The sequence below is a fragment of the Manacus candei genome, unplaced genomic scaffold (assembly GCF_025592945.1).
Source record: "Manacus candei isolate 608988 ecotype Guabito, Panama unplaced genomic scaffold, ASM2559294v1 h1tg000008l, whole genome shotgun sequence".
NCBI classification, from domain to species: Eukaryota; Metazoa; Chordata; class Aves; order Passeriformes; family Pipridae; genus Manacus; species Manacus candei.
The window spans coordinates 14064034-14090046 of NW_026138056.1; the positions used below are offsets into that span (position 1 = coordinate 14064034).

Below are 26013 nucleotides of genomic sequence, written 5' to 3' on the forward strand. Positions count from 1 at the left end.
GCTCTCAATGTTTCACTTCTGTGAATAATGTACATGGCACTGACTTCTTTGTGCCTGTAAGTAAATGGACTTCTAATTCAAACAAGTAATTTCTTAAAGTCCATATTCTTCATGGTAATATTCATTAAGTTCTTCTATTATACTGGGTGCAAGAAGAATACTGGCAGTTGCATTGAAAGCAATGATAAGTTACCATTTTAATGATTCCTTATGTTGTGAGTAATTTATAAATCACTCGGTATCTTCTCAGCGAAGCTTGCCTTCTGTTTTTAAAACTTACCCTTTCGTATCCAACAAAGGGTTTCAGTGCAGTAAGAATTAAGGTGTGTCTCTTAGCTTTTACCTGCAAGCAATAATGATGTTGTCAAGCGTTTCAGGTGAGACCAGCCCAGGATTTTGGGGTGGGGAAAGACACTCTGTTATACAGCATCTTCAGTGCTTCCCTCAGAGGGAGGCAGAGACACTTTGAAGGGCTGAGTATAAGGACACATACCAAGTGTCTTTTTAAATACTCACTAGAGCTGAGGGGGGAGGGGAACAGGAACAGGCTTGTAACCACAACTCAGTTGGACTTGTATCCGAGAAGTCAGATGCCATGGATTGGCTTCCTCACCGAACGGCTGCTTTTCTGTTCCTTTTGTTGGTAAGTCAGATTTTAAAACAGTATTTGTAAATTCTGTGACTACGCCGGTTGAGTCTTCCTCAGGAGACCATTACATTTTACACTGTAAACTGGTCCCCCAAAATATCTTATGAAATTTACAAAAAAACCAAGGCTTTGCTCATTTTAAACAGTACTTCTAAACATTCTACAGAATTAATTTAGTTTTTCATTAAATAATGACAAATGTTACTTTCTGTGTTGACTTTCTGCAACCTCTTGATGATCAGCATGTGGCTTTCTCTGTTTAATGCATGACTTTTCAGACAAATGTTGTCTGTGTCTACTATTTAAGGGGTCACTGTTATTAATAAAAGACATCATTATAAAAATTGTAATGATTAGATATAATTTGTTTCTACATCTTTACTTTTTTATCAGTTGAAGGAATATCTTTTTCTAAAGAATTCAAATCTCTTTTTCTAAACTGATTAAACTGATTAGCAAGAGCACTTCAGAGCTGACAAAATCCTACAGCTATATTAATGAGAAAAAAACCAAAAATTCAGTGAAAATCTTAGTTGAGTAAAAATCAAAACTGGGCCTATTTTATCATATTACAAAGAATTCCTGTGTTATAGTGCATTAGTGTCTGAGCCGCCATGTGCTGAGCAAGAGAATGCATGATGAAAGTGTTGCTCTTTGGGTTTGTTTTCTCACTGTAAGAGGAAAGTTGTGGTGGCTATGGTCAAGGGGCATAGTTGTACAATGTGTTCATCAAGACATGGAAATTACCCAGAAGGGACTTAAAAGGACTATGGAGGCCTTATTGCTCCTGCAATCTGATTTTTGTGTGGATTAATTTTACTCATCTGTGCTGCTCTTTTGAAACCAGGTAGAGGTTTAAGGCCAGGAAGATTGAGAAGAGTGAGATTTCCATTATAGTTATGTCTTTCTGTGATTTTCATGCAATTTTACATTTTACACAATGTATTACTAAGCATAAATGTTTATTAACTTCTCGTTACTGACGTTTCTAGGAATGTTGCAGTCTAAGTGTGTTATAGAATATGAAATCCTAAAACTAACTTGAAAACATAATCCATTAATTTTAGCTGACAGCTCTGCGATCAGTAAAGTAGAACTAATTAGCACAGGGCAGCTGCCAAGCAAACAACAGCAAAACTTGGCAAAAGCAAGTTACAGTTTGGATAAGTTTCTGCTTGTTTAGGCTAGTGCAGAGATCTCCGAGGCTGGTCTGTTGCACATCACCAACACCTCTGGATTTTCATGTTGCTCTAGTGACTATCCATTTCACTCAGTTACCTGGTGATGCATACTCCCAATGTGTCAAAGTTCAAAAAGCTTGACTGTACCATGTCTAAGATCTGTCCATTCAAAAGAGATTTTACTGCTTTACTTCTGTCAGCACTCCTGAAGCCATTTTCATTCTTTTAGTATATTATTGTTGCAATTGTGAGTGACGGAGGGTATGTGTTGGGTCACAAAAAAAGAGCAATTGTGAAAACTGCCATTGTGTTTTGATGACTATCAAGCATTTGAACTTCTACTGCCCAGAGGAAACAATTGTAATTATTATGTGTTCTTCTGCATAGCAATGTTCACGATGGTCCATACAGCTTAATAACATCTTTCAGCACTTTATAGAAAGCTAACAGAAAAACTGTAGAGATCAAATAAATTATAAATTTATGTATCCAATTTTGGTGCATTGTGAGAAAGAGTCTTGGCTTTCAGCTTGATTAATCTTTCATGAACATTACCTGTCTGAATGGTTTGTCTGGTTAGTATATTGTTAATAAGTTGCTTCAAATAAAAGTGCCGTGGAGTTATACATATTTTAGTACATTACTACACTTTCAAAAAAAAGAAAACTTACCAGCCCTGAAACTAGTAATTTTCTGCATGGATTTCACCATCGGTGGGACTGATTCTGCAACCCTTGCTCACGTGACTTCAAAGACATTATTCTCATGAGTAAGGGAGTTCTGTTTGTGATACTAGCACAGACACGTTTTATGGAAATAATCTGTTTGATCAGGTATGACTCTTCTCCTGCCAGCTATCATGTGACAGCCAATAATTTTAAATACACCACATCTCTTATGCACTTTTGTCTGGCCACATTTTCCCATGTGTTATCTATGCTTTTTTTTTTTCCCCCCCTCCAGTTGTTAGGCTATGGTTACACCTCCTACTCATAACTTGGTTGCACATAAAAAAATTAAGGGGCTAAACTCTCTCCTTGCATATGCATACGAAACATCTGCCGGGATTTAATCAGGAACTTGCAGGCTCTTCTGCCAAATAATTTTGTTGTAGAAATAGAAACTAAAGCAATTTCACATTCAGGAATTATCACCTATAAAAGGTTCTCATGCCTGCAGTTTTACATTCCTAAGTAAAATGGCCATTAAGCAAACATGCATTTGCAGCCAGAACACTCTAAGCCATATCAGAATTCAGGTTTTATTGAGGAGATTTATTGAGGGCACTTAGCATGACTAATTTGAAAAACTCAAATTTGAATGATAATGGCATACACCCTACATTGAAATTACTTTTCTGTTCATTTTTCTAATGGTTACTGTATGGGAATTCATTATATCTGTATGACTTAGCAGAACAGAAACATTGCAGTGGAAACTTTCCCAAAGTGTTCAGTTCTTTGAATAAACTTATTTTAAAATAAATAAAACTTTGGAATATATTCTTCTACCTGACACAACCATTGTCATAACTCTGCTGAAGTAGCAATGGATCCTGGGTGCAATACAAAATATTGACATCAGTAACTGATATAGGAACACCTGATTTCCTCTAAATTAGTAAACAAAATGCCAGAAAAATCATCCTGAAAAACTTTCCCTATAAATTGGAATAAGTACATTAATTAGTGACCTATGAAAATGAAAAGTATAGAATAAAACCCCATCACGTTTCAATTAACAAGTGATTAAATGGCATCTTTTTAAAATACGAGGTTTTGTCATGTTTGAACTCTGCTTCTTATTATCTCGTGCACTGATTTATCATTTTTTAAAGAGAATCAGAATGAATAAAGGGAAGGGTTCATTATTGCAACCCTTTATTAATCAGAGCTTTGGATGAATACGAAGATATAAAAGTCCCAAAACGCTGACAGTACCAGAGCTACCACTGCACCCTGATGACTAATGCAATACATTTGAGTTCTCAGCACTCCTCCCATCCAGGCCAATAACAATACTGCTGTTGACTTCAAAGAGAGGAAAGCAGGTCCCATATGAATAATGCTGGGAAGATGTTAAAGGCGTGTTCAGTCATTTAGATTTCAGTAGGTGGAGGAGGGAGGATTCCATAATTGCGTATAATATTGCTTGGCACTCAATTAATGATTAGTTAATTCTTGTTTGTAAATTGCTTTGAAGGTGCAAAGAACCATACACATCCTATGGGCCTAATTCTATTTTCAGTTACATCAGAATAAATCCAGAATCACTCCAGTGTGACTCTAAGGTGTCATTTTGGACAAGGGTTCAGGTATCATTACAATAAAGGACAAGCTTTCAGACAGGACACTGTGCAAATGACAGCCACCATAACTTGTTCCCTGACAGCACATCTCCCAGACCAAAACAGAAACCACTTCTGCAACCAGCCTCTAGCTTCTCTGCAGCTTCCTTTTTCTTTTCACAGTCTCTCAGAGACTAACAGACCAGCAAATCTTGGCATCATTCTGATCAGCCTGCCTACCCCAAGGTCCTCGGGATGCATCCCACACATTCCAGTGACTCCTGTAGCTTTAATTAATGTTATTCACTGGGTCTGTGGAAAGTGCTGTACTTGGATACTGGTTTAGAAGGAAATTTTTTTCACTACCTAGAAATATGACAGAGTTAGCTGCTAGGAGACAGCACTTCTCTGCTGGAAATAGCACTAGAAAAAAACAGGTTTGCCTCCAAGATAGATATTAGAAATAGATAACTGGTCTGGGGGAAGACTTCTAACTGCTGATCATAGCAGACAATGGGAAAGCAGTAGTTGGGGAGGTAGAGGAACCTCCATCCCTGTATCAAGTTGGATAAATATAATCTCAAAACTGTTGAGGTTTATCTGATGAACCAGATAGCTTTTTCTGGTGTCTGCCTGCCCTCCTTCCTATAAAAGAGAGATATACCAAACACAGACATCAAGTTCATTGGATCAGCCTTTTCAAATAATAACACAAATTTTACTAAGTACTCTGGATTCAAGATCTTCACTAGCAACAAGTAGCAGAATAGGGTTATCCTTGATTAGCATAGGACAAGTGTGGAAATACAGGGCCTAAATTTACAATCCCCAGCATCCGCAATGGACAAAGTCCTGACATTCTCATTACTGGTGCTCAAAAACAAAGAATGAGACTCCAGTGTAAAATACATATTTTTCATTGCTTGAAAACAGAACTTGGTTGAAATTAAGTGTTTTATCAGTATTCATAGCCTTAAACAACAGAATTCTTTATGGGCATAATTCTTATTTCAGAGGTACTCAGAATAGTTTTTCAATTAGGCCTGCTGAGTATGAGTGATGTGTCTGGGTGTGAGGTATCAGTCTCACTGTTGAGTAACAGGATAGGCCACAGGATGCAGACAGCAGACAAGATTCACTAGCATTGCACTGGGAGGTGTATTCTCATACTTTGCTGGGTCAAGACAATTGCTCTCATGCCAGAAGGGATTTCAGCCCAAGGGTGGAGAGTATTTCATTGTGCTCACCAAAGGAGGCTCTGCTCAACTAGTGGGATTGATTGATAAGAGACTATTCAATTAGTGCTCTTTCTGGTAGACCTCATCACTCAGGTTCTCTCTGAGGGTATAGTCTGTCCCTTTGACTTTCCTGTGTTTCCTCATGCTCCAAGGGGGATTACAAAAGGACAGGCCTGAGCTCCCACTGGGGTGGAAAAACCCTGCCATTTACCTGAAGTCTGACATTGTCCCTTCTCTGAGATGAGTAATGGCCACACATGAATTTGAACCCTATTCTGAAGCTCAAAATTTAAATAGTCACCAAGACATAAACTCAAAAATATATTAATGCTCTTAGTACAACACGAACATATTGTTAAGATTTTTCTGCAGAGTACTTTTCTGAACCATTTATGTCAATAACTTCCTCAAAGAAACACGGAAAAAAAATCCTTTCCCTATGAATAGTCAAATAAATTTCAAGGTATATGTACATCACGTGGGCAAATCCACAGTCTAAACTCCCTCATTCAGAAACAGATTAGGGCAGCCATTATGTGCCAAGGTCTCAGGGAATGTTCTGGGCAAGACCAGATCATTGAAGACATTGTTTTTTAAATGACAGATGGTGGACCTCTTGCAGAATAAAGGTAAATGGGGAAAAGAGAGAGAGCAGAAGAAGGGTGAAGCTACTGTTCATTAATCTGTTCCATGTAAGAGGTTGTCTTCACATGAAGTAAGTGGAAAAAAGTCTGTGTCCATGTTCCAGCCTTGCCAGAACAATGCAATAAATTTAAAGCGAGGAAAGTCCCATGATGTAAACCATAGGATAAAAGATTGTCACAGATTTTATCTAAGTACAACTGGCATAAAACAAACAAAAAAAAAGCTATGGGAAATGACAAGGAAGTGGAAAACTCATAAATGCAGATGTTAACAACTTTTTTTGAGAAAAGAAAAGCTCTGAAATACTTTTTGAGTTACCTGGATATTTTTTTTCTCCCAATGATGAATGAAAAAAGCATCCAGCCCTGAAAATCCCATATTCTTCACCTTTATTGTCTGAAGAGAGGAAAACCTGGTCCTAAACCCAAAAAAATGCTCTGAAGAGGTTACACCTTATTTAGGAATAAGGTTAATTAAACTGTGCCTTCTTTTAAATTGTGCTAATCAAGAAACTGAGGCTTCTCTCATTTAAATTTTAATTTTAAAGTAATTACATATTGCATCTGATCCTGCCACCTTCATTTACTCAAGACTGGTTGCATGGTTAGGTCTCAAATCAAAGCCCACTGCACTCCAGGGAAATATGCTTGATGACTGCAGTTCTCTTTCCATCTTACTTTGAATGTCTTCGACTTCACTGGGAAGTTCCAAGAAATTATTTTCATTCTTTTTGGTTTAAAAACCTAGTTAAGTATTCCAGGTTTATTACGGACAAGGAAAAATACATTATTTAGAATAAAGACTCCTTCTCTAGTTTCCTAGATATTTTGGTAACAATTCCTGCAACCAGCTGAGGTGTTAAAACATAAAAATCTGTGTGAAAGCTGTATTTTAATGTAGGTATAGCTTGAAATTTGCTATGGTGTATCCATTCAAACCCAGAGTTCTGTCTTGAAAGACAGAATTAATTTTGAAGGTTTAAACTGTCAAGGAATTCAAGTGCTGGAGATAGAAAAAAATGAATTGCACAAAGTCATTTCTGGAAATCCTGTAGCTACTGCCTAGATAAGCTATTTCAATAGACTTGAGAAAAAGTACTTCTCCAGTCCTGCAGTATAACAATGTCTTGCAGTTGGGCTTTGCTTACTGCATCTTGCCTTACATTTTTACACGCCAATCTTTCATTGTTCTTGCAGGTACTCTTGGATTTCAGCACAGGATTTCATGTAGAGGTAATATATATTTCTTTAGAAACTGTTTTTCTGATCAAATGAAATGTAACCAATGAAAAACCAAGTGGAAAATACTGAACTAAGACACTTCTGAACCTGAAGATTGAAAAGATATTTAAATATTAAACAGCTGCAGGTAATAACCTGCTCGCTCCCTTGAGAGAACTTTTTCTAAACCTAAATGAGTATCTCACACAAAGGAATAATTTTAAAGTAAACATGTACAGTCTTAGAGTTTGGGACTCACAGACATGTAAAAAAGCACACGGTCTAAAAAAATCTCTTTCCTCCTTATCATTGAAAATTCTAATTGTCTGTATTAATTTAAAATGGATTGATGTCATATGACACTGGAACTCTGTGTCAAAGGTAAAAGAATGGGATGAAAATGGAATGGCAAGATGGAAAACCTTCAGAAGACAAAAACGTGAATGGATCAAATTTGCCGCCGCTTGTAGAGAAGGAGAAGATAATTCTAAGAGGAATCCAATTGCCAGAGTAAGTAGAAGGAAAAACAAGTTTCACTGACAAGGAAGTTTTTTGCAAAGACAGGCTGATAAAACCACAGAGAAAAATATATTTGCTTAGAGTAGTTGAAGCAAGGAATGCAGAATAGAAGAAAGATGATGCAATATTTCCAGCTCTGTTGAGACAGTCTCATAAAGTGAACCCATGTGGCTGCTGAGGAGTGACCAGAGGCTTCCTAGAATGTTGCCATCAGTCTACTTCCTGGGCAGCTCCAAACGATGTCTTTGCATGCAGCGTCTATGTACCAGAGCACAAAATTTTTCTTTTGTCTCTCACCCTGATAAACTCCTAAGCAGAAGCTCAAGCATTGTGTATGACTTCTGTGGGAAACAGAGCAAAGATGATATCTTCCTGTCCTGTCCTTTCACTTACTGAGGTCCAGCCACAGTGTGATAATCTTGGAGGTTTCTCTCTTCACTTGCCTAACAGATTTAAGAGAAAGCCTATCCAGCACTTAAGGGGAGATGGATCTCTAGGTTAATTGTTTAGTAGAAGAACTCTCCATTGGTTCTGTCAACTGAACCTTGTGAATAGTGGTTGAGAAACAGAAAGTACATAGAATGTTTTATGGGAACTAAGAATAGGAGAAAAAGCCCTGCGGGTATCCTCAGTAAACTTCCATAAATTATTATTTGTTGCTGTAGATCCGATCAGACTGTGAAGAAAACAACCCAGTCACATACAGCATCTCTGGAGTTGGAATTGATCGTGCACCCTTTGGAATATTTGTTGTTAACCCAAGAACAGGAGAAATTAATATAACATCAATAGTGGATAGGGAAGTAACCCCAGTATTCGTTGTAAGTACTCCCATTTTTTTATACCTTTTTGATGATGGATCCAGGGTGGGGTAGACAACAAATTAATTTGTTTCAGATTGCTACTTTGCTTACTTTTGGTTTTAAAATGAGTAAATCTCTTTATCTAGATACGTTGCTTTGCCAAACACTCAGTGACAGGTATGGATTTGGAACCACCTCTTGAACTTCGAGTCAGAGTTCTGGATATAAATGACAACCCTCCTGTATTTGCACAAACTGTATTTACAGGATCTATTGAAGAGAGCAGTATGGACAGTAAGTAACTACACTATGCCTTTATAGCAGTGCTAGTGAAGCTCCCAGAATACAATAAATATAAACCTGAGGTGCTCATTCTGCTTTTTCTTAGGCAATGACATAGATTAGCCAGGGCTACTGAAAAGGAAGGAGCACCAGATGCTTCTCCAAGTACTGTTTGAGCCAGGGCCTGAGCTTGTTGCCATAAATTAAGCAGCAGTGCTTCCTTCCCCCTTTCCTCCCACACGTGAATGCTGAATGTTCCAGTTTCTAACCATACCATTATGCAAATTCTTTCAGATGTGAAAATTAAAAATAAATCAGTTCATTTAGGAAATAAAAATAACACTACACTTACACTTATTTCCTTTGAGGATATATAAAACACATTTTTTCCCATTTTTCTCTTTCAAATATTTGTATTTGTAGCCTGTGTATTGCAGTCGCAGTAGAATATTACTAAATAAACCCTTACTTAAATGATTAACATGGTTCTTTTTACCTAAAGTAAAGAAATTAACTGAGGTAATGGTGCCTAACACTCATTTTCTACTTTACAGAAATTCTCATTTAAAACTGTGGCAATTTTTTACATTAATATCTACAAGCTCAGTACTTACTGTATTTACATATTCCCTACGGTGATTTCAAGAAGTTCAGTGAAAATCTACGTTATTCCATCTGACCTTGATTTTTAATTAATTTAAAGTCATTAACATTCAGAATCAGTATTAAAAAACTAAATTTTTTATTTTCTTTTTAAATGTTAATGAAAGCCTTCTATCATTTTCATACAAGTTTTAGCATTGTGTCGATGAGTTGTTCGTGGGAATACAAAAGATTTTCTGATTTTTTTTTTAATTATTTTTTATTCTTAGACACACTGGTGATGAAAATCATTGCAACAGATGCAGATGAACCTAATCACTTGAATTCTAAAATTGCCTTCAAGATAGAGAGTCAGGAACCTTCAGGTCCACCCATGTTCATTATGAATAAATATACTGGAGAACTCCATCTTGCCAATTACCTTGACAGAGAGGTAACATTTCCTTTTCCAAAGTTAAATAACATGATTTTTTGGTGTATATGTGTTATGAGAGCATGAAAGAAAATAAAAGAGAGAGAAAGGCTGTGTTTTTTACAATAATTATTGGAGAAATGCATATTTTCAATGTGTTACAATAAAATGTCTAAGGTAAATTCCTATATTAGGAAATAGTAGTAAGACATGAGTATTTATAAGATGCACCGCTGGTCTTCTAACACACTCATTTCTCTTTTTGTGACAGCAACATAGTAGCTACACTCTTGTTGTGAAGGCATCAGACCGGGATGGAGCTGCAGATGGAATATCATCCCTTTGTAGCTGTAACGTCAAAGTTATTGATGTCAATGACAACTTTCCAACTCTTGCTCAAAGCTCTGTGAGTTTTCAATACCAAAAGCAACATAACTGTTTTAAAACCCTGTTAAAAAACCCCGTTGATAACAGAGCCCTTACTAACCCATAGAGCACTTTCACATTTGAATGCTTCACTGGAATAAGAGGGTTGTACTGTCCTTGTTCCCTTGTAGTGTCCTCGAAACACAGTCCATAGATTGTGCACCAATTCTGGTAACACACAAATAGATTATTTTTGAATTCAGAGAAGTCAATCCTGACACCGTCAGGACTGACTTCTTTGTATTCAGAGAAATCCGGTACTTCAGGCGTCCAGATCCCTGAAGTATGGCTAGATTACGCAGATTAACCCAGTCTTTTTAAGATCTTTTGCTATAGAAAGCACAAATCCTCTCCCTCTAAGATGCCTCTGCAAACACTTGAGGTGACACAGCTCTTCAGATCTGCAACCAGAATCACAATTGAATACATGTTTTTTTATTTAATTCGCATGGGCTGTGCACAGGACATTCTTCAAAAGAATCTCTGCAGACAGCTATGTTTTCCTCACATTATATATATTATAGTTTGCTAACAGGTACTTATCTGTCATTCCAGTTTTCAGCAAGTATTTCAGAAAATTCACTCAGTTCAGAACTGCTACGAATACAAGCTCTGGATGCTGATGAAGAGTTTACAGACAATTGGTTAGCAGAGTTTTTCTTTATATCCGGTAATGAAGACAACTGTTTTGAAATTGTTACAGATCGAGCTACAAATCAAGGAATCCTTAGAGTAATTAAGGTATGGATAAATATTGTGATTCAACTCTTGAAATAATCATCTTTAAATAGTTTTAGTTAATTGTTAACAAAATTAAATGGCCAGTAAAAATATTGTCACTCAACCACTTAAAATAAAAAATATTTAAATAAAATTAGGGAACTTTTATGTATTATCTATTTCTCTGTGGTTTATCTTTTAGGAATTGGATTATGAACAGCTCCGAACCCACTCATTGATGATTGGTGTCAGGAATGTAGCTGCCTTCCACCACTCTGTTGCACAAGAATACCAAATATATGGAACACCCCTCACAATAGAAGTAAAAAATATGATTGAACCACCGAGGTTTCACCCATCTTCAGTCGTGTTTTCTCTATCAGAAGGCACAAGAGTGAATTATGTTATAGGAACATACACAGCCATCGATGAGGATACAAGAGCTATTGCATCAAATGTTGTGTAAGCTCTGCTCTGCTTAACTTCCTGGATGAAATAATTCTTTTGAGATTTCAGTGGGATGAGGAATAGGTACTTTAAAGGATGCTTTAAAAAAACAACTTAAAACAACATTCATTCATTGGCAATACAATAATAGCAATACAATAGTATATCGTTCAGCCCTTTTTTGTGCTACAATTGCTTTCTTTTCTGACCTACTTTCCTTAGCCTTATGTACAAGACAAAGAAAATAACATTTTTCCAATAGGCTGTAACTTATATAAATAAAACAGGTGAGTTTTTTTTTCTTATCCAGCCTAAGAATAATTTTTTCTTGAAATGTTTGCTACAAATAGGGAATTTGTTAGCATCTCTAAAAAAGCAAACAGAAAATCCCAATAATGGGCAGTATTATCCAGTCAGAATAGAAGAGGTCACTACCAGCTCATTCTATAGTAAAAAAAAAAAAATTATTTGACACTTATTTCCCTTGAAATTGATGATAATAACTGGGATCAGAATTTGTTTTTTAATGTATGTAGAAATAAATACAGCTTATTGACAAACGTTTGGGAAAAAATCATAAAACTGAGAAATGTGTTAGCAAATACAATTTTAGAATGCTACAGGAAGAGCTGTGGATTTAACCACTGATATCAACAAGGATTCTAGTAAATTTTAAAGAATCCAGAGAGATTTAATTTCAAAACTATGATGCCACTTGCAAAATGTACACACCTACTTTATTCCTAATCACTTTTCTGGTGTACATTTTTTGAAGTCTATATGACTTTTGCTTGAACAGGTTTAAATGCAAGAGGACCTAGCACAGCCTAAAGAAAAATGTTCCAAAATGCCAAATATTATTTGCAAAATAAATATGTAATACATATACTCATAACATAACACTGAGTATTTTCACTTCACCAAACACAGATATAGTATAGGACGTGATCCAGCTGCCTGGTTCAGAATCAATCAAAACACTGGTGAAATCACACTCAACAAAGCTATTAACCGGGAATCAGTCTATGTCATCAATGGGCAGTACAAAGCAGAGGTTCTGGCTATCACCAGAGGTAAGAAAAGAGATTAAGGTTTCTGAAAGAAAACTCTTTTTGTTTTCGGATTTCTATCAATTTTTTTCCTGTTTCTAGTTTTCCAACCCAAACTGCATTATTTATAGTATCGATACTCCCTCCTGACCACAAATATCTCCTTTTTACAGGGGTTCCTCGATATACTGCTACAGGCACCATTGTGCTTTCAATAGATGATGTCAATGCCAACTGCCCGACTATTAATACTGAATTAAGGAAAGTATGTATGCACTCCCCATCAGTGATTATCACAGCAAAGCACAGGGATGGAGGTCTATATGCTACGCCCTTTACATTCACCATACATGGTGAACCTCAAACTACATGGATAATCAGATCAATAAACGGTAAATTAACCTACATTTTATAACAGAATAAACCATAGCAACAAGTTCTTATATAACTGAGTAGGATAATATTTCACTAACAAAAAAAACAGTTACTAGAATCTATTCTAATCTCACTTAAATGTGATTTTATGCTCATATGGATCCAAGAAGTTGCTCCATATTTGCTTATAAACATATAAAATCATATTACAATTAGAATCAGAATTATTACATGTGTTTTTTAAAGGAAACAGAAATTTAAAAAAAATAGGGCAGCAAAAACTATAGTTTGAGTACAACTATGACAAGAACTTCTGTTGGTCTAAACATGAGTAAATCAAAAGGAGTAATTTGATACTTTTTATTTCTATAGTATCTAAAAATCCCAAGCATATGACAAAACTCTTAAAATTTTGTAGTAAAGAATAAAATTTTTAGTTGGCAGAGCCGTACTTATGTGAGAGGCATGTGAAAATGGCAAATTAAAACTACAATTTTTGTAATTTATTGTACCAATTAGACTTACTTGTATTTCTGCAAAAACTGTTTTCGTCAGTGTGCAGTGGAGCTTTTCCAGTTTCTTCCAATAAGACATGACAAACTAATGAATTAATCAAATCTCATACATTACTAAATGACAGAATTTGCATAACTTACTGTATGCATAGAAGACTACATTAAATGTTAAATATCACAATTACAACTATTCTTGAGTCCTAAGCAAATGCACCTGTTTAACTCTAAATTTTTTAAACCTACTGAAAAATCTTTTGAAAAAATTATTTAAATTCCTTGTGAGAGGAAAAAGAAATGCATAAAACTCGCAATTTTTATGTTTACCATTGTGCAAATAAAAATCAGGAAAAGCAGCAGTAGAAATAAAAAAGTGCATTTGCCTCTTTTGTATTTCTCAGGCTTAAAAGTGATAACTAGACTGATCTGGCTCAAGTTTTACAAAACAAAATCTAGCAGAGAGGAGTATCATAAGTTTCAGCTTTGAATAAGTACTGTAGATCAATAAGTAACCAAGGATCTTAGAAAGGGAACTCTTAGTCTCATATTCTGTTCTATGAATATAACTAACAAAAAGTAGAGACTTGTAGAGCATTTATAGTCAATACCTTCACCTAAATATTTTTCTCTTTTTTTTGTCCCCCAAAGCTTCCTCTGCAGAACTAGTGAGTCAGAACATTGACTTTTACCTTTATAGGATCTATATCACTGTAAGAGACAGCCAAGGCCGACGCTGCCCCAGACCACACATAATTCCTGTGCAAGCTTGTCAGTGTGATAGTCGGAATTACTGCACCAGTGGGGCCACAAAAATAATTATCATCGGTGGTGGTGGTGGTGGTGCTGGTGGTGGTGGCACTGAGGGTGGTGGTGGTGGAGAAGGCCGGGAAGATACAGGAGGACAAGGTGGTGGTGATGGTCAGACTAGACCTGGAGGAGGATATTATGAGGACCACACAGACTGGCAGGCTTATACTGATGGATACGATGGAGGTGAGGGAGGATATACTGCATCCATTGACGACAATTATGGAAATGAAAATTATGGCAGAGACTACCAATCACCGACCACACTGAGCGGTGCTGCCATTGGCCTGATGTTTCTTGGTGGATTAATATTTGTTCGTAAGTATAAAATTAAGAAAACAATTTTATTACCTTTCTAAAAGTGTACTTTGTAATTCTTCTAAAACAAGGTGACTTTTCTGGTTGGTTGTTAATCTATTGGCTCCTATAGGCCATTTGACAAGAAAAATTTGTCTTTTAAATTAAAAGAATTTCTATATATTTTATGTTATACACATTTACATACACATTTCATTCAGAATTAACTACTTCCCTTCTAAAACTTAGGGTTTGTTTTTTTTGTTAAGATGTTATTTAGTTCTCAAACCATCAGACAAAGCTGTTCAGTCACTTAAAACCTAGAGTATGCAATTTGTCCTTCCATTATGTTCTTAGAAGAAATGGACAAGTATCAGCTCCAGGTTGGGTAAGAAAAGATGTAAAGACCAAGATTCCTTTGTGCTCAAAGACAGATTTCAGTAGTAGAACAATAGATACTATCATCTTAGATTTTACACTTTTGGCTATTGCTTCCAAATATTATATCTATTAAAAACAAGTAGTATTTATTATAACAGGATCAAAAAAGTACATTCATTCATATGTCCTAGTATTTTGAAGAAGTATGAGTTTCATGGATAAGAATGGCTCAAGTTAGAATTTATGCAAGCAATTATTTCTCAGAACACCATAATCAGATATGATCTACCCTCTCTAATGGCCTGGGCATCAAGTAATCAACATCTAAAATTTACCATTGAAGAAATACTGACTAAAAAAAACTGAGGATATGGATTTTTTTACCCTGATTTTCTCAGGAGCAGGGTTTGTTTGGGGTTTTAATCTTTGATTAGTAGGAGTCAAAACCCACAAAAGTTTGGAGTGGCAAGTGCTGTGTTATGGGTGACTAATGTTACAGGACAATCATTCTGCCTTTGGAAATCTCCTCTCCTAGTTGGTAGTCTGGACTAATATGTCCTTAGTAGTGCACTGTGAGGCAGCACTTTGTACACTGCTCAGCCTTTCCCCCTTTTCTCTTCAGTTCACTTTGATGTTCAAATGATCAGAGGGCTGTAGTGACTCTCCTGTGAAGACAGGTTGAGAGAGTTATGGCTGTTCAAGCTGGAGAAGGCTACAGGGAGACCTCAGAATAGCCTACCTAAAGGGGGCCTACAAGAAAGCTGGAGAGGGACTTTTTACAAGGGTGTGCAGTGATAGGACAAGGGGAAATGGCTTTAAACTGAAAGAGGGCAGGTTTTGGAGGAAATTCTTTACTGTGAGTCATAAGACACAGGTTGCCCAGAGAAGCTGTGGATGCCTCATCCGTGGAATTGTTCAAGGCCAGGCTGGAAGGGGGCCTTGAGCAAAATGGATGCTGGAAGGTGTCTCTGCCCATGGCAGAGAGGTTGGAACTAGATGATCTTCAAGCTCCTTTCCAACCCAAATCGTTCCATGATTCTATGAATTAATATTGCATTGCCTTTTTAAAATGAGCAGTGTTTTCAATGTTGGTATTTACAGAATTTTGCAATTTCCAACACTGTGTTCTTGAAACAACAAAGCATAATAACAGCACACTGGGAAACCTGACTCACTCTACGTAAACATTTGTGGAAATCTGGGCTTAGGGTTTGCCTCTGTTGTTTTTTCAAATCAAGCACTATGCATATGTGATGTGAAAACTGCAACTGGAACCTTAGCCAAAGATCACTGTAGTCTGATGGATATCTCTCCACTGATTCTCATATGTACATTATTACTAATGTGTATTTCTTTTCAATTACAATATTTGAAGAGACAAATGTATGCTTATATATCAGGAATGAATAGCACTAAATGCTATACATAGCAAGACTGGTTCTGTTTGTTTAATTTTCATATGTATGCGACTTATATTGATTCAGTTGAGACAGATCAAAGTCTGTTCCCAGGTCTATGGGCATAAATTTGGAGTAACAGCCCTACTCCACCCCTGTGTTGCTCTGCTATAACTAAAGGTACAAATTATTCTGAATTTCTAAATACATTCATTTCCAAAAGCAGCTAGTGATTCTGAAAGCCAGACTTGCAGGCTGCTTGGTTTGAAATATTTTAAAGACATATTTTCAAAAGTTTGTGAGCATCTCCCCTCTGAGAGAAGCAGCTATTCCTGTGAGAAAGAGATGTTCTAAATCCCCGTTTCCTGTTCTCGTCCTGTTAAGTGATTCCAATTTTGATGTCAATGAGCGACTGTTGTGGCTGTGGACGTGGCGCTGCAGGTGGAGTTGGAACTGGATTTGAACCTGTACCTGAATGCACAGAAGGGGCAATTCATCCATGGGGAATAGAAGGTGCACAGCCTGAAGACAGGGTCAGTACATTCCATGTTTCTAAAATCAGTAGTAACTCGTATTTAGAGAAAAGACTGCATTTGACTGTAGAGAGTGATTGTGGTGTTGTGTCTTCTCCTAAAAGAAGTCTGGCATTGTCAACAGTTGCCAGGCAGACACGAAAGGTGATACTTAATTAATATTCTCAGATGGAGTTTATGTGCTTTTAATTGTGTTCAGTTAGCTTGGCACAATAGTTTGGTGTTACTATTCCCTCAGATGAAACACAATAACTAGCAAACTTCTTCAGTGAAAATTTAGGACAAAGTAACACAAATCATCCCCACTGATCACTGCTTATGTTGACAATTAAAAAAAATTGTAGTGTTTGGTTTGGTTTTAGTTTTAGTTTGGTTTTGTTTTAATGGGGATGATAATTAAGAGCTCTCCCTAGAGAGGAGATCATGGCACTGGGCCTGACAGAGTTCAAGAAGCATTTGGACAATACTCTCAGGCACGTGGTGTGACTCTTGGGGATGGTCCTGTGCAGGGCCAGGAGTTGGACTTGATGATCCTTGTAGGTCCCTTCCAACTTGGCATATTCTGTGATAAATAGTTTGAAGTGCTAATTCCTTAGCATGATTCTGAAAGTCTTGGTCTTCACATGGGAATTTCAAGGTCATCACTAAAGGAGTCAAAATGTTGTTTTCCAGGATGTCTCGCACATTCTTGCCCCAACAACAGCTGCAGGAGGTGATTTTGGTGAACCCTCTGGTAAGCAGATCCCAAAATCTTCTATGTACACTGTCATAAATCTATCTTTCAGAACTTCATGCCTTCTGATTCATGGAGCACTTTAGTTTCCCAGCTATAACACAACCCTTCCAATCTTACATCTACAGATAGTCAAACTGATGCTACTAGAACCTCCAGAATGAATAAAGAATCTGAGGGTTGAGCTTTAGAGGCTTTCAAATCTCAGGCAATTTTTCTTTATCATTCCAGCTACTGAGTGGAGGGTCTTTTCCAGACACCAGTTTTAGCAGAAATCAATCCTGAGGCCAGAATAAGGAAATTTGCTTTCATAACTCAGCATGAAAGATTCCCAGTTTCCAGGCTCTGCTTCCCAAAAGAGATGTCAAGCAGCTAGGTAATTACTTATCATTTGTGCATTAAACTAGACAGAAAGCTGTTACATAGCACAATAAATTTATGCTTCTGAGATAAGGTTCCCCCAGGAATTCGATGACCATAGAGAATAAATCAAGCTGCGTAGTGCCACTTTCTCTTTGCCCCTCATTCCTCACATGACAACAGGAAGGAAGGATGCTAGTACAGATCCATTTTCACTAGCTTCTGACAGGAAGAAATGTTATTCTGCAAGACAATTTCTCTTCTGACTATTAATTATACAAAAATGTTCTCGTATGTTTTCACTCCATAAAAATGAAAAAAATATAATTTAGTCTATGTTTCCTAATATAACCATAGTCAAGGCTATTGTATGCAATTCTATTATCATAAAATACACTGATCATTAAGACCACTCTTTCCTTGTTATCCATATATGAAAAAATTTTGAGAAGATAAAGTCCTGTAAGTATTACTTTATAACTTATTGTGAAGACTGTCTTCATTCTGCATTATAAATCAGTGGTTATTTTGATCCATTATTGTTCTCTCTAACCCCCCTTAAAAATTTAACCACTAGAAAATGTGAAAGGAGTAAAAGAGCCTTTCTTTTTTCTAAGACCTTAAGGCAAAATAATTTTAAACCTGATGTGATCTCAAATATACATTTATGTATTTGCATAACTATCCACAAGCATTATCTGATTTTCTAATGCAAACCCCATGACAGCATATATGTACATCAGGCAGAACAATGCCTCCAGCCAATAACTGAAATAAATAATTGATTTACTAAAGCATATCTGAACATGCTGCCTAGCCTCAGGAATAAAATCAAGGTCTTAGATGTCCACTAATATGTGCTTAATTGTTATTGCAGGTTTAATGCTTGTATGTATCTGTGACTGAAAGTGGTCTAAAATATGTTTAGAAACTCAGTAGTGTCTTTATAGTATTTATAAAAACAACTGGTGAATTCTGTGTAAATTTTAATAGAGCATGGGAAGGATAACTTTTTCTGTTTTCAGAGATATATAATAACACATATGGAGGAGGAGGAGTAGTAGCTTCCGGTGTTGAAGAAACTACAGGAGTTGGTTATGGCACTGGTACTGGTTACGGAACAGCTGGAGGAATTTCTGGAACAGGAGAAGTAAAAGGGTCAATTGGAGGAACAATAAAAGAGTATCGAGAAGGAGGAGTGAACATGGCCTTCCTAGACAACTATTTCTCTGAGGTAATTAGTTGATATTCTTTGAGTTACATCTGTGAGCCTACTTTTTGTTAGATTCTTCTCCCCAGGTTACATGGTAAAAATCCAAAATGACTCTAGTCAATTTGAAACTTCCATGGTATAAGACTGATGTAAAAGCAAAACTGACTGGACGAGTAGGAAAAATTACACTAGTAGTAGTACTGCCTTTGAGCTGCTCCTGTAGTAGATTTGATTGCTCAATAGTCTTTTTGTAAAACTGATGGACACACTGCATTTGTGGGTAGAAAGCAACTAAATTACTTCAGCTTTGTAAGTGGCCACTAAATTAATGTATTTTTCACCTTTTTCAGTGTATAAAGAAATAACTTTGTGAAATTGTTCACTCCTACTTTCGGTACAGCCTGAAGTGACTTCAACCCCTAAAGAACTGTGAACATCAGTTCACTGTTTTCCTAATTTTTATTGCCATTTCTGTTCACTAAAATACTTGTGAACTACAAGGGACAACAATATGCAGTTTTGCCATTGACAAACATGAATTAGCCTTTAAATATGGTATAAAAAGAAGGTATGGAATTTACATGATTAATGTCTTCATGAGATAGATTTTCATAATAGGCATGAACTATGAGGCATAAATGTTATAATTGCATATGTCACCAAAATATCAATTAATATATAAGGATTACTATATTTCAAAATCTAAGCAAGGGTCAGTGGAGGAGAGGACAGAGCAGTCTTGATGTCCTGAGCATGGACTTCTCCCAGATCGCAATCAATAATTGTCTGGCAGCCATGGCCCTCCACAGATTACTCCTCCTACTGACCATCTCAATCCCCAAACTCTCTGACTCTCCCTCCCAGACCTCCCCTTCCATTGTTTCCTGCTTCCTCCAATCTCACCATGTAATCACTTTAAATTCTCCTCTTTCCTACTTGATCTCTCTGCATCAGCCACTTCAGGATCCCAAACACCATCCTAAATCAGCAATCTCCTTCCTGTTCAAAATGGACTCCCTTCTGGGCTCACCAAGTCTTCCCCACAGTGGCCAATCCTCCATCCCATCTCTTCTATCCTGGCCTCTCCACTGCTCCTCTCAATAACCTGCTTCACTCCTCTTCCTACGACTTTGTTCACATAGTGCTACCCAAAGAGTGCATTCGTTCACCCATCTCCTTTGCCCCCCAGTCAGACCCACTGATGGCAGACCAAACTGGAGTTGCAAAATGTTGGCAGAAACAAGAATAAAACACAGTAATGTTTGAATAAAAATTATTTCAGGATTAAAAAATGTTGATGGTATAATCTGTCCTGTTGATGTCCCATCTTTCAAGTCAGCTGGGTCTTACCGTGATTAGGGAAACCTTACTATGGTTTGAGTATCCGTGGTTAAAGGCCTGATGAAAAGTCACTCTGTTCTGTTCCTTTTTTTTTTTTTTTATTTTCCTGCTTTTGCAAACTACAGAAAGCATTCGTGTATGCAGATGAAGATGAAGGTCGGCCAGCAAATGACTGCCTATTAATCTATGATCACGAAGGAGTCGGTACTCCTGTTGGCTCTGTGGGTTGCTGCAGCTTTATCGGAGAAGATACAGATGAAACATATTTGGATACATTAGGACCAAAATTTAGGACCCTGGCAGAGATCTGTCTGGGCAAAGAGATCGAACCTTTCCCTGACGTCAACCCACCCTGGCCAGGCGTCAACGTCACCTTTCCCAACCCTGAAAGTGATCTAAACCTCCCACCACCTGGAACCACCATCGTTGTCAATGGAAGTGCACCGATGCCTCCCCCAGTTGGCACTACAACGGTTGTTACTGAAAACACCTACACATCTGGGTCAACCATACAGCCCCCAAGGCTGATGCCAGATCCCTTGCTCCACGGCAACATGACGGTGACTGAGACCTACACCTCTGGCTCCCCCTCTCTTTGTGTTGACCCTCTGCGGGCATCAAACGTCGTCGTAACGGAAAGGGTTGTCGGTCCTGCATCTGCCTCTGATTTGCGTGGCATGCTAGATATCCCTGATCTCGCAGATGGGTCCAATGTTATTGTCACCGAAAGAGTAATTGCACCTAACTCCCGGCTTCCAGCATCTCTGAGCATTCCCGATCTGGTAGATGGGTCAAATGTGGTAGTGACAGAAAGGGTGTTCAGGCCTGCCTCCGGCATGCCAGGCAGCCTAATAAATATCCCCTCAGAGTTATCAAATGCCCACAATGTGGTGGTCACGGAGAGAGTAGTGTCAGGGTCTGGCATGAGCAGCCTGGGAGGAACAAGCCTAGGGGGGGCAAATCTGGGGGGCCTGAGCAGCACAGGTCAGGTGCTCAGTGCTGACTGTCACCTTGGACAGGCAATGGGCACAGCATCTCCAGGCACCTCCCGGAGACGAGTGACAAAGTACAGCACCGTGCAGTACTCCAGTCAGTAAGGCCTCTGCCAGCATCCCTTCCCGCTGAAATCGCCGTTTGCACTGACACTCATTAGCTGCCACCCATCGAGAATATTATTATTATTTATAACTAAGAAATAGCGCTAAAATTTCAGGGATTCCTACTTGTGTGAGGATTTCTGAAGGGTGCCCCATTTCAAGGTTAAATGCAGGACTTTGTCAGTGAAGGGAAAGCAGAAGTTAGCTTTAAATCTATTTATTTCTCTCCAGCTAGCACTACAAGTGTACAAACAGACATTAATGTTTTTGGAGAGAGATCTGATTACCAAGCAGAGCAGTGAGAGAGGATCCTTGTGTGCATACAGTACATCATGAATTAACATCATACAAAAGAGTGTTAAAGTACTATGCTGCTTAGTGATCTTCCACAGTAAGCAGATTTGGGTTAATAGCCCCTCACTGACAAGAAAGGAAAAGAATGTAATTAATAATTAGTCAACTCAAGACTAAATAAGCACTTTCAAATGCGTCATTTTACTTTGCATGTAATTCAAGAAGCGCTACAAAACGGCACTTTCGACCATTTCTCCCATCACCTACAATAGTTATAAATAATAATTATAGAAACATAATACATTTTCACTGCTTTTTGAAGTTCTCAGTAAAACAAACACTCTGCCAGAGCCTGCCATGCTGTTACTCTTATGGTGAGGAGCGTGACCAGCGATTCTTCGTAGCTCGTGCTGCCGTGTTGACACTGTCACGCAGGAAGATGTTGGGTTTCATCTTTTCTCCATTACCATTACAGCTTTGCTTAAATATAAAAGGACTTCAGTGACAACCAGGAACTCTTAGTCAGAATTTTGTGCCAAACTATGACTACCATTTAAATCTCCAATGTCAGGTTATGCTAAGAGAGCTATAATACACCATGCCAATTCTCTTTTCTAATACTGACAAGAAAAGAAAGTCTTAGAAGCTTTGCGGTGTTAGGAGGCAATAGCAAGTACTGTATCACTGACACTGGTAGCTGAAGTCTTCCTGAAAAGAAAAAAACACTTGGAAGCAATACAAATTTGCTAATAAGCAATGTGGAGAACTTTTATTTCATATGTCAATGTATTTTGCATTGATATTTTGAAAGTTTATTTGAATGTATTAATTGAAAAAGTCTTTATGATTCTATAATTTTAATTAAATCTGGCTTTTATTTTCCCACAAAACCAGCTCTACTGGACTCTGTTATTCTAGCAGTACCTTATCATGGCTTAGAATACAATCCGAAGGAGCAAAATACTGAAATGTAGTTCCTATCTCATTTTCCTTCTGTAACATATGTATAGTAACCCTAGTGTATGCAACATCACTTCAGTGTAAATAAAATAGAGTTATAGAGAGGGACTAGCATTTATTGCTAGATCACCAAATCAGTAGTTACCCTCAAATTTTACTTCTTCAGCTTTGACAGATAGGTCACTGAAAAGTTTAAGAGTTGTGTGTGAATCTCCCAGTGTATAAAATGGAAAAGAAATTTGCATATCCAGACTAACTTATCTCAGAATAAATGGATGACAAGTTTCTGAGTCTGATATCAAGAAAGGGTTTTTTAAAAGATGCTTTTCAAAATGCAACTAGACCTGCTGTCAGTAACAACCTGCAGTGCCCTCTAAGTCAATGCCACTGCCATTAACATCAGTAATCCCCAGGAGTTATGACCAAATTCAAGGCTACCTTGAGAAAAGGTCCCTTCCATAGCCTTAAGTTCTTTTCTAAAGCAGCTGTGCATGCTAAGTGTTCTTTCCATAATATCTGTAGTATTGTTGGTTCTGCTTCTTTGTTGGTTCTGCTTCTTTCTATAGCCTTGCTTATCTCAAGTATCACTAAAATTGCATTGCCTTCAGAGGGATTCGTCTCTCCTATAAGTTATGTACCAATTGTAATTACGGTTCCTGGAACCATTCTTTAGAGAAGGAAAAGATGTACTAATATATAAAGCTATATCCTTTTATATCTGGAGAATTTGTGTGGAAATCACTGAAATGCTGACAAACTCCCTTTCATTTTGGTAACCACCTGTTTACATAAAAAACATCAAACACTTGAAATATATATGACTCTCGGGACATTTAGAAAGCCTATGCAATACAGCCAAAGCCCACTAGAGAAATTTTTTAATGTAAAAAAAAAGAAAAAATGAAGTCTTGTGTAAATATTTCCATAATCGTCTTATGCAAATCAGAAATATTTTTCCTAATTGTGTTTAAAGTAATAAAATTAGTCTTCAGGAGCACATGCTGAATTCCTTGAGCAGGAATGTTGTGTGAAGTATGAGTGTCTGAACTATGGTCTCTTGCATGTCTAGAAATAGAAAGAGGAAGAATTAATAGAGAAAAATTGTTGTTTCAAAGGACAGATTTTGGTTATGGAGCGATTGTCTACTTCTAGTACTATCTTTTACCAATTCTTTAATTATCAATTATTATTTAATCCAATTTCCTGAAATATTTCTAGCATCTTTTAATATTGGTTTCTCACATCAAACAGCAATTACGTTATCCCTCAGTGCATTTCCAGTGTACTTCTGAATATTAATTCCTATTGCTGTGTAATTTTTACAGACTTTCTTAAAATTGTTCTCTTAGTGAAATGAGGATATTTTTAGGCTACTACAAATTGTGGGGAAAAAAATGTATCTGAAGATATGAACATATCATTGGTTCATTAAATATTCTCTGCAAATTCTTTTCCTATCTTTATTATTAAAAAAATAGCATATAGTTTAATCCTGACTAGCAGATGCTAGTTTTGTTTCTTTTTTTCCAGTTGTAATTTAGAAGCCTGCTTGCTGTCTTACCTTTAATCATACTGTTTAATAATGAAGAATTAATGGTTTTCAGGAAAGAAAGACAGTAGTGATATCAATCCTGCTCTAAACCATTCAAACAAAAAACTCTTACTGAAGTGTAAGCAGCTTGCAACACCAAGTTTATGACTTTCTTATTTTTTTAACTTGGGTTTTCTTGGCAGCAGGATCCTACAGTTTTAAACAGGCTCACTGACATCTTGGCACGATGAAAAATATACTGCCATAGAAGAAAAGGGAGCCACAAGCTGAGGGTCTCATTAGATTTCTATCGTGGGAATATGATCTGAATTTGAACTGCGAGTTTCTGTCCTGATTTTGTGGTAATAAATAACACTTTTAAACTGTTGTGAGAAGCACTTAGTATGTGCAATATGAAAAGACCACACAATTTAAGCAGCAACAAAAAGAAGTCTACTGTTTTGCTTGAATTAACATAACTGCATAATTCAAATGATCCTTACTATTAAATCACCAAATGCATCATTTAAATTTTATTTAAAATATAATTAATATTACAGTGGTTGTGTGTCTTCATAAATAAAATATTAGAGATTTGTTTGTAATAATTTCTGAATGGCACTGAAAAAATACAATAAATGATCATTTGGAACATCATGTTTTAAGTAGACTGGCTCAGGGTATTTTTTTTCCATTTATCAGTGGGAAATGTAGTTTTTTTAAAACTGATGGTTCATTCAGAATAAATCTCATTCTTTCAGGGAAAAAAAAAGGAAAGAAAAAGTATTGATTTAGCAAGTAAGGGATCCCAAGACAAAACTATTTCTGGTGTCAAATTGACTAAGATACTTTGTTTTAGACTGTCAAGCAGAAATTTGTGCCAGGTCTCACAAGAATTACAGTATAATTTCCTCAACACATTATTCTCTGAGTTGTTCTCTCTCTTTAGGAGGCTTTTTCTGTGATATCCTTCTGTCCTGCAACTCTTCAGAGGAGCTATAGATTAATGTTGGAGAACAAGCCACAGAAAAGAAAGAGAGCAGAAGGCACTAGAAACCCACTATTTGGGCAGCACAATCGCAGGTACATTCAGTGAGTACTGGTCAAAATTAGTTGAATCAAGCAAAAGCACTTTGGTTCTAAAAGTATAAACTGAACATTTTAACTTTTCTGAATCAAATTTCTTTCTAATGTTCCAGGCCAGTGTTCATGATAATAAATATTTTTACAGAGATTTTTAAAAAAGGTTCATCTGAATTCAGTAAATAATTGTCTTTTAAAAAGAGAATCATGTATTAAGTAAATGTCACCTAATCTATCATTTTATTTTGCCTTAACATTTTGACATCTTTTTTCCTCAGTGTTTCATACAGAATGATTTTTGGTACTCACACATATTTCAGATAATGATTTAAATATCTTTTCAGGAAGTTAAATTAGAAAAAAAAAATTGTACATCTTCAAATTTATAGCAATGACATTGCTATTGGTCAGATGATATTCCAATTCCAATGCAACAAAGATAATTTGTCATTTAACTTCTGTGTATTTAGAACTTGCTTAAGTGGAAGTAGATCAAAATTATGTTAAACAACACCAGTTGTTATGCTCAAGTAACTTGCGTTAAAATCTATGGGAGCACACGTACAAGTTAAAAATGGGTCAATAGACAGTTATTTCATATTTCAAGTGCACTGAAAT

General features: G+C 36.8%; 1 protein-coding gene across 2 annotated transcripts; it reads left to right on the plus strand.

Annotated features, from left to right (window-relative positions):
- The first annotated feature begins 377 nt into the window (after nucleotides 1–377).
- LOC127464477 (desmoglein-1-like) lies at nucleotides 378–24980 on the plus strand. Of its 2 annotated transcripts, none has more exons than XM_051774811.1 (16): nucleotides 378–643; nucleotides 7197–7232; nucleotides 7602–7730; nucleotides 8405–8560; nucleotides 8689–8836; nucleotides 9697–9860; nucleotides 10111–10245; nucleotides 10821–11006; nucleotides 11188–11447; nucleotides 12363–12505; nucleotides 12655–12873; nucleotides 14017–14493; nucleotides 16635–16783; nucleotides 17456–17516; nucleotides 18902–19110; nucleotides 20556–24980. In XM_051774811.1, exons 1-16 carry the CDS (start codon nucleotides 596–598, stop codon nucleotides 21525–21527), a joined length of 3492 nt encoding a protein of 1163 aa, XP_051630771.1. In that variant the 5' UTR covers nucleotides 378–595; the 3' UTR covers nucleotides 21528–24980. The 2 variants fall into 2 exon arrangements, with proteins under 2 accessions (XP_051630771.1, XP_051630779.1); XM_051774819.1 differs by lacking the exon at nucleotides 378–643 and adding an exon at nucleotides 5886–6070.
- The last annotated feature ends 1033 nt before the right edge of the window (nucleotides 24981–26013 follow it).